General features: G+C 51.5%; 1 protein-coding gene across 1 annotated transcript; it reads right to left on the bottom strand.

Moving 5' to 3' along the window:
- Positions 1 to 532: 532 nt before the first annotated feature.
- Positions 533 to 5,028, bottom strand: LOC117872848 (small serum protein 2-like; the record flags this gene model as incomplete). Its single annotated transcript, XM_034761654.1, is given in 3 exon segments — positions 533 to 700; positions 2,479 to 2,608; positions 4,935 to 5,028. Coding segments are annotated over 3 exon segments (339 nt in total), but the record flags the coding sequence as incomplete, so codon positions are not given.
- Between the last annotated feature and the right edge of the window lie 4,232 nt (positions 5,029 to 9,260).

Genomic DNA, 9,260 nt, shown 5'->3' with positions numbered 1-9,260 from the left:
CTTGTCCTTGTTGAACCTCATCAGGTTTTTTTTGGCCCAATCCTCTAATTTGTCTAGGTCCCTCTGTATCCGATCCCTACCCTCTAGTGTATCTACCATGCCTCCTAGTTTAGTGTCATCTGCAAACTTGCTGAGAGTGCAGTCCACACCATCCTCCAGATCATTAATAAAGATATTAAACAAAACCGGCCCCAGGACCCACCCTTGGGGCACTCAGCTTGAAACCGGCTGCCAACTAGACATGGAGCCATTGATCACTACCCATTGTGCCCGACGATCTAGCCAGCTTTCTATCCACCTTACAGTCCATTCATCCAGCCTATACTTCTTTAACTTGGCGGCAAGAATACTGTGGGAGACTGTATCAAAAGCTTTGCTAAAGTCAAGGAATAACACATCCACTGCTTTCCCCTCATCCACAGAGATGAAAGAATTCCAGACTAAAGCCCCCACATGCCCATACCCAGAACAGATCCCTCTTTCTGGAATTCCCAACATTCCCCCAAGAGAACATTGAGACATCTACAAGGAGTCAGATGCAAACATGCGATTTATTTACTTTCCCCTGCTGGAAACGGTATGTTTTTAAAATGGGGTGCATGGCGCAAAGGGGTCATTCTTCTTATGGAATTTATATTCACACCGCTCCTCATCAATGGTTGCTTCACACCCTTCGGGGGCCTTCACAACGCCGCCATATCTAGAAGAGAGGGAGAGAGCAGGAGAGACCAGTGAGATACACACCATAGAGACTGTGCACTAGCACAAATGCCCTCAAACATATGGAGCACTTCTTCAAATACAGAGCCTGGGGTGAATCCCGCCCTCCCAACCTTAGTCTGATCCTAGCCCTGCTTGGGAACACATGTAGTGCGTAGTTGTGCATATTCTTAGGTTACAAGGCCACACAGGATGTGACATGAAGTAGTAACTTAGGTCAAGATTAAGGAGACTGTCCCCTCATTTGGGCTGTTTATTGTCTCTCCCTGGGTTTAGTATAGTACTTTATGGCTCAGATCCTCAGCAGGTATAACTCAGCATTGCTCATTGATTTAAGAGGAGCTACGCTAATTGACACCAGCTGAGGATCAACCCTGTATTTATTAGCACTGAATCTCCCATCACTGCTTGCACCCACCACTGCTCCAATCACTTTGCAGTTTAGGTTTGTCCTCCTGTGGCTTTGATGCCCCACATTTCAGTGTTATCCACAAATATGATGATGGTTGAACGTACACTGAAGAACCCCCTGACAAAGAGTGACAGGAAACAGCCACGGGTGTTGCCAAAAGGGGTCAAAAGAAGTCTCTGGAAACTCTGCAAGAGTGCTGGACATGCTACAACTAGCAGGAAACCTCACCGCTTGAAGCCTGCCAAATGCTGCATTATTATAGAATCCTAGAAATGTAGGACTGGAAGGGACCTTGGGAGATCTTCTGGTCCAGTCCCCTGCACTCACAGCAGGACTAGGTATTATCTCGACCATCGCTGACAGGTGTTTGTCTAACCTGCTCTTAAAACCTACAGTGATGGAGACTCCACAACCTCCCTGGGCAATTTATTCCAGTGTTTAACCACCCTGACAGTTCAGAAGTTTTTCCTAATGTCCAACCTAAACCTCCCTTGCTGCAATTTAAACCCATTGCTTCTTGTCCTGTCCTTAGAGCTCTAACAAGAACAGGTTTCCATCCGCCTGCTTGTCACAACCTTGTATGAACTTGCTGACTGTTATCATGTGCCCCCTGCTATGTTTTATTTTGTCTCTGGCAGCATATCGTGCCCCTCCCCCTTAGCTTTGTCCGCATCTGTTCCTAGACCGGCGATGGGCATTGACACTTTCTGCTGGACAGCGCCGTAATGAAGCCCTGTCTGCTGACAGCCGACACCATTGTTCCATAGATCGCACATTATGACCGAAGCAGCCATGCAGACCGCCTGGCTGAGTGTGCCGAGGGTCCCAGCAAACCTTCAGGTGTATTGCCTCTGCGGGCTCTAGCCACAAAAGAGCAGTACAACCTTGCACACTTCAAAGAGCTTTCCGGAGCAGTCTCTGCCCACTGAGGCTGGCTCCAGGGATGAGCAGGGCTGGCCCTGAATGGTCTCCCTCTTCTGCTGGGTGTGAGGCAGCCGCGTGGGTGGTGTGTGAACCCCCCGTTCTTGGAGGCTAACCTCTGTCCCTGCCCCTTTCGCCCGAGGCCCTGCCCCTACCCCGCCCCTTCCTCCCCTTTCCCCCGCTGGAGCCCGAGCCCCCGACCGTGCCAGAGGAGCCCCGCCCCAGCCGCCCTGAGTCCCGGCCTGGTCACCGGCCCGAGCCCCAGGCCACCGACCAGCCCAAACATATCCCATGCAATCTGCTGGAAACTCCTGCTCCTTAGAAGAGGATGGTGTCATTTTCCAGAGCTCTGTTCAAGGTCCAGCCTCTTTTTGGCAAGACTTTTCAAATTGATTGGCAAACTAAGGCCTTCAGGCATTACCTACCTTGTACAGCATGACATGGTCATGCCCTCACAGGTGCACCTCAGGCAGTGACGGGAATTCCAGGTGGCCCCAACTGGGTGCTCACTTTTATCTAAAGGATCCAAACACGCTTGCGGAAACACCAGTTCACCTACAAAAAGATATTGTCCATTGGGGTAGGCAGTGGTGGTGTAGCCAGGTTGGCCCCAGGATGTTAGGGAGACATAGATGTGCTAATAACTTGTGCTGAGTTATCTGTTCCACCTTGATGCTCAGTGCTCCTTTCTCAGATCTGCAGAAGAGCTCCATGTAGCTCAAAAGCTTGTCTCTCTCACCCACAGAAGTTGGTCCAATAAAAGGTATTACCTCCCCCACCTTGTCTCTGTAAGATAATAAGATCCACTCCAGCCCTTCCACACATGGCAACCCCGGTACCTCAAACTGCAACTAAAGGGACCACTCTAGAAACCCTTATTCTGTTTAAAACTCCCCTGGAATGCAATGCGAGGAGCGCAGGGTTTAGTCCAAAGCTATTAGAAGGTGAGATCGAGCTACAAGGAAGGGGGTAGATAAATATTATTCAAAGGACAATTGAGTTGTAGATTTTTGGGCCCATAATCATCTAGTCTGACCTGCTGCCTGGCACAGGCCATAGAACTTCACCCCGCAACTTCTGTATCGAACCCAGGAACGTAGGGGCTGACAGGGAAGGGCTTGTCTTGCAAAGAGCTGAACTAGCTCCACTCAGTTTGGAACAGGATCCAGATGTTCTGATGGGGACCTGCACACCTTGAAACTCTTTTTGGGTGGAAATCAAGTAGGATCTCAAGACCAAGCTCTGGGGAATTTCAGTGCTCCCTGGTCTGGTGCCTCAGGCAGTGTTTCAGCAGTTTGGGCAGGTGGGATGAGGCCAGAAAACGACAAGTAAACAAACTCAAAGTTCACCAGGTATTTTCACCCCCAACATAAAGTTTTGCTTCAGTTTTGGGGAAAGGTTCCTGCCTCACTGGGATCCTGTGAGTCTTAACTCATTAAAGAGTGAAACTCACCCCTAAGCGGAAAGCTAGCACCAGGTCTGTGCACCACCGAAATCCCACATAAGCCCTGAAAGACCTAGGCTGGACTGAAATTCAATGGGACTTGAATGGCTAACTCCTGTAGACTCCTTTGAAATTCAGTCTGACCCTTAGATGGTTCATAGGCATCATGCTGGCCTTCTTGGCAGGGTAAATTTCACTCTCATGTTTGTAATGTGAGTTACAGCCTCATATGGAAGGTGCTGGGAATGTGCCGAGTGCTACTTACTACTGAAGCGTCTTGCGTTTTGAACTACCCATTTCACCCATCCATCGTAATTACCCACTCCTGGTGCCTTAGGATTAGCGCTGGGTGAAAAAGGCAGATGAGGTGACACCAAAACATGTCATGAGTTCATGTCGGTTTCACCAAATTGCATTGTGATGAATAAAACAAAGAAAAATAATTCTAAAAAAGTCAAAACTTTAAAAAAACGTTCAAGCTCGAAACAAAACATTTTGTTCGACCCAAAATGAGTTGGGTTTTGGGTTTTGTTTTTTTAACTTTTCAATTAATCAAACATTTCATTTTTGGTTTGACCTGAAACAATGTTTTAAAAAAGTTTTCCGCACTGCCAGGAAACTGACAAATCCATTATCTGCACAGGTCTGCTTAAGGTATATGGTGTACATTTGGCAGGGGGGTAAATACCAATCCTATTAGGTACCGGGTCCTGTAAAATAATTACTTTGCTAATTAGCGTGCTTTGCTAATTGAAACACTCAGGAGTGTGGCTTCACCTTCCTGGAAAGGCTTTTCAGAACTGCAGCAGCACTTAAGCCGCATGCCCGTGTTCCATTTCTGCCTTTTGACCGTCTCTTTAATAAGCCCCAGCAGGCTGCTGATCAAATGCCTTTGTATGAGCCTGGCAGCAGTGCTGGCAAAGTGCCCTGTTCTCACCCTGCACACGCTGCCAGGGACTTGCTGGGAGTAACGGCCTCAAGAGAAGAGTAATGAGTTTCATAAACTTGACTTGGTTTATTTCTGAAGGTTACTGTGTAACGGAGAGCCACCTGGAGTCTGTAATGGCCAGATCTCAGCTGTGAGGAGAAGGAAGTTCACCTTGTGAAAGAAGAAATTCCTTGGCTCCTGGGCTCTTTCTCGTATGGGTGCAGCAGACCAGAGACCGCTCTGCAGAGTGGCTGTGAGTGTACATGTGGGCATGCGTCCATGAAAGCGCATGGAAAGACAAAGACACAGGACAGTGAAGGGCTCATAACACTGGCTAGACCCAGACATTTGGTACAAACAAATGCTGCACCTGAGTCCTGGCCTGCCGTCTCACCCACAGCTCCAGCAAGGCACTTCTCTCCTGGCCTGCAAGGCCCACGGCTTGTCTGGGACTAGCTCAGAATCTGCCACTTGTGCCAAACAACCTCAGTTAATAATTATAACTTTACCCTCTTTTATCTGCACTTTGTTGTTCACCAGAAAGCAGGCTCCGTGGCAGACAGCCAGGCTGGCAGAGAGCACGGTCAGACAGAGCAGGGTCTTCTGCAAAAGATGCAACAGAACTCATGGAAACAGCTTCACGACTTCCCTACAGAACCACCCTGGAGTTCCTGCCCTCCAACACCCAGCTGCATTCAGAACACGCAGCCCACTCTGTTGCAGCCTTAGCCAGCAGCTGTACAAGAATGGGCATAGTTCTCATGAAAGCAAGCAAGGAGCTATTCTCTTGGTGTGTCCCTCCAGCAAACCTTGGCAGACTGCAAACCACAGAGTAGGTCCAGCACAAACAGTGACCATGCGAGCGTCCCCACACTGCCCTGCCAACAGAGGGGCCGGAACTAGGGGTGCAGGAGGTGCTGCCGCACCCCCTGGCTGGAAATGGTTTCCATTATATCCAGGGTTTACAGTTTGGTTCAATGGCTCTCAGCACCTCCACTATAAAAATTGTTCCAACCCCCCTGCCTGCCAATGTGCGCTAACCCTGACTTTCATAGCTTCGAAGGCCAGACGGGACCGTTGTGCTCATCTAGTCGGACCTGCTGTACAACACAGGCCATGAAACGTCCCCCACAATAATTCCCGGTGCAGATCTGTTAGAAAAACAGCCAGTCTTGATTTAAACCTTGTCAGGGATAGAGAATCCACCACAACCCTGGGTGAGTTGTTCCAGTTGTTAATTACTCTCACTGTTCAAAATTTACATCTTGTTTCCAGTCTGAATTTGTCTAGCTTCAACTCCCAGCCATTGGATGAAGTCAGACCTTCTTCTGCTAGACTGAAGAGCCCAGTATCAAATCTTTGTTCCCCGTGTAGATACCTATAGGCTGGGATCAAGTCACCCCTTGACCTTCTCTTTGTTAAGCTAAATAAATTAAGGTCCTTGTGTCTCTCACTCTCAGGCAGGTTTTCTAATTCTTTAATCATTCTCGTGGCTCTTCTCTGCCCCCCCTCTCCAATTTATCAACATCCTGCTTGGATTGTAGGCACCAGAACTGGACACAGGATCCCAGCAGCAGTTGTGCTACAGCCAAATATAGAGGTGACATCACCTTTCAACTCCTACTCCAGATTCCCCTGTTATGCATCATAGACTATCAGGGTTGGAAGGGACCTCAGGAGGTATCTAGTCCAACTCCCTGCTCAAAGCAGGACCAATACCCAACTAAATCATCCCAGCCAGGACTGTCAAGCCGGGCCTTAAAAACCTCTAAGGAAGGAGATTCCACCACCTCCCTAGGTAACCCATTCCAGTGCTTCACCACCCTCCTAATGAAATAGTGTTTCCTAATATCCAACCAAGACCTCCCTCACTGCAACTTGAGACCATTTCTCCTTGTTCTGTCAGCTGGTACCACTGAGAACAGTCTAGATCCATCCTCTTTGGAACCCCCTTTCCAGTAGATGAAAGCAGCTATCAAATCCCCCCTCATTCTTCTCTTCTGCAGACTAAATAATCCCAGTTCCCTCAGCCTCTCCTCATAAGTCATGTGCTCCAGCCCCCTAATCATTGTTGTTGCCCTCCACTGGACTCTCTCAATTTTTCCACATCCCTGGATGTCACTAGCTCTTTTGGCCACGGTGTCTCACTGGGAGCTGATTATCTACCACAACCCCAAATCTTTGCCGGGGTCCCTGCTTCCCAGGACAGTCTCTCCCAGCCGGCATTCTTTGTTCCTAGATGTCTACATTGACATCATTAAAACACACGTTGTTTGCTTGCGCCCAATAAACATATCTCTACTGGGGACAGATCGTCCCCAGGACTGAGCCCATTCAAACCTTGAGTTCTCCGCTGAGTCTGCCAATGAGTGAATCAATTAACCCCAGCTGTGAGATTGGCAGTTTTTGCCATGTGGACAGCTGCCTGCCTGGTATGGGGCACAGGCAGACGTGTGTTTTCTTGACAAAACTCAGCTCACGCCAGCCAAACAGCTACAAGGCGGCAACAACGTTCTGTCTTACCAGCCTGGGCTGGATTGGAACCAGTGACCCAGAGGGGAGGGGACATTATTAGTATCATTTTATTTTATTATCTAAAGAACCCCCAGGCTTTACAATGATCAGCTGTATCATCATCAAACAGCAGCTCAAATGAGCGCTGCAATGTGAAAGCTACGTTTGTTTTCAGACTGCCTGGGTTACCGGCAGAGACGAATAACATGGGTAAAGGACTCCCCCAGCCTGGTGCAAAGCATGGAGCAGGAAGGTAAAAGTCCCCACAGCAGGAGGCATTCTACCCCCATGGGATTGTACCCAATGCCACTGGGTGCGATTTTCCAAAGGAGCACAAGTTCCATTGACTGGGAACCTCTGAAAATCTCATCTCTTGTTTATAACCACTCATTCTCTTAGTGTGGGGGACAGTCCTCCCAGATTACCCCTTAACTCCTCCCTTTTTCACAATCCCTCCTGGCCATAATGCTAATCTGCCAGTCTGCATGAGACACGTTTCCCTTTGGGTCCCATCACAGCCATGCCAGAGTGAGACAGAGGCTTCTCCCAAGGCACGCCCGCTGCCCTCAGCAGCTACAAGATGAAGCAGGGGGAAAGTCACAACAAAGATCTGTTTGGTCCTGAGGGGGGCAGAGATTTTTGTGTCCAACTAGGGAGCGCAGGATCGGGCCCTAACCGTGTTCTCTGAGTAGGTCTACACTGAAAAAGCAGCCCCATGGCAGCGCGTGTCAGGGATTCAGACTCACAGGGCTAAAGAGAGCCATGTAGATATTCAGGCTTGGCCTGGAGGCCTGGCTTTGAGACCCTCCCCACGTACTGGGTCTCAGAGCCCAAGCTCCAGCCTCAGCCCAGGCATCTCCAGGGCTATTGTTAGCTGTGAGCCGGAGTCAGTCGACCCAGGTCTGACACTCACTGCCACGGGTCATTTTTTGCAGTGCAAACGTACTCGCTCGGACTTCAGTTCTTGGGCTCTAGAATCTCCCTCCTTTGGAGGTTTCCCTGGCTGACTGACATTTGAAAAGCTACGGCTTTTGCTTGGCTACAACACTTCCACTTGAAGGGACCTTAGAATCGGGCATTTAAACCCAGGCCCAATACGTCAGAACAACAGGCAGCCCTACGGGGACTCCCGGGAGGGGATTCCGTGGGAACGGTGCTCGCGGGCCGCACTGTCACAGCGCTGGGCAACCTGTCCCAGTGTGGAGCTGCTGCCTGTCCGCCTTTCCGCACACCCTCTCTCTAGCTACCTATTGACTGGGCAGGGGCGACGAGTTGTATGGGCCCATGGTGCCTGGGCTCCAGCAATATTCAGGGCCCAGGGCCCGGCTCCACCAATGTTTGGGGTCTCTCCCCCGGCCCCCGGCCCCCACGCACCTCCCCCAAACCGTCCCTGCCTCTCCCCTGCAGCTCCTTGCTCCCAACATCAACTGCCGCCATGGGTCCTAGTGCCCCCCATCCGCTAGTGGCAGGGCAGGCTGCCCTTACTCTGCCCTTCCATCTCAGACCCTTACATTTTCCGGCAGGACCCTCCACCAGCACAGGACCCCCCCCCGCCGGCAGTCACCGCTCCTGCCCCATGCTGGGCAAGGGGCAGCCCCATCCCTCACCCCCAGTGAGGGTACAGTGAGGGGCAGCAGCAGGGGAGGAGGCGCACATGTGATAGCAAGTCCTCCCCCCCAGCACCCACCACAGGGGAAGCGAAGGGGCTTCCTGGACCTGAGAGGGGCCCTAGGAGCACATGCAGTGACAGTGGTGTGAGGTGAGTGTGATGCAGGGGGGATGGGGATGGGGATGGGGATGTGGGGGGCCAGAGCTCACTGCTACCAGCAGGGAGAGGGCTGGGGGAGTCCTCCTCTCTGGCCCCAGCCCCAGGGCAGCCTGCCTGCACCCCAAACTCATCCCCAGCCCTGCTCCACCCCAGAGCCCGCACCCCCGCCAGATCCCTCACCCCCCGCACCCCATCCCTCTGCCCCAGCCCTGAGCCCCTCCCACACCCCAAACACCTCATTCCCAGCCACAGCCCTCATCCCCCTGCACCCTAACCCCCTGCCCCAGCCCTGAGCCCCCTCCTGCATCATGAACCCCTCACCCCACACCCCTGCACCCAATCCCTCTACACCCCCTCCCATCCCCAAACTCCGTCCCAGAGCCTGCACCCCTCACCCCCTCCTACACCCCCACCCGCTGCCCCAGCCCAGAGCCTGCACCCAGCAACCAAACTCCATCCTAGAGCCTGCACCTCAGACCCCCTCCCCCACCCAAACTCTCTCCCAGAGCCCAACCTCTCACCCCTCCTGCACCCAAACTCCATCCCAGAGCCT

The sequence above is a fragment of the Trachemys scripta genome, chromosome 2 (assembly GCF_013100865.1).
Source record: "Trachemys scripta elegans isolate TJP31775 chromosome 2, CAS_Tse_1.0, whole genome shotgun sequence".
In the NCBI taxonomy this organism is placed as follows: Eukaryota; Metazoa; Chordata; order Testudines; family Emydidae; genus Trachemys; species Trachemys scripta.
Note: the sequence above shows the minus strand (reverse complement) of the source record. Positions and strands in the feature narration are given on the sequence as shown.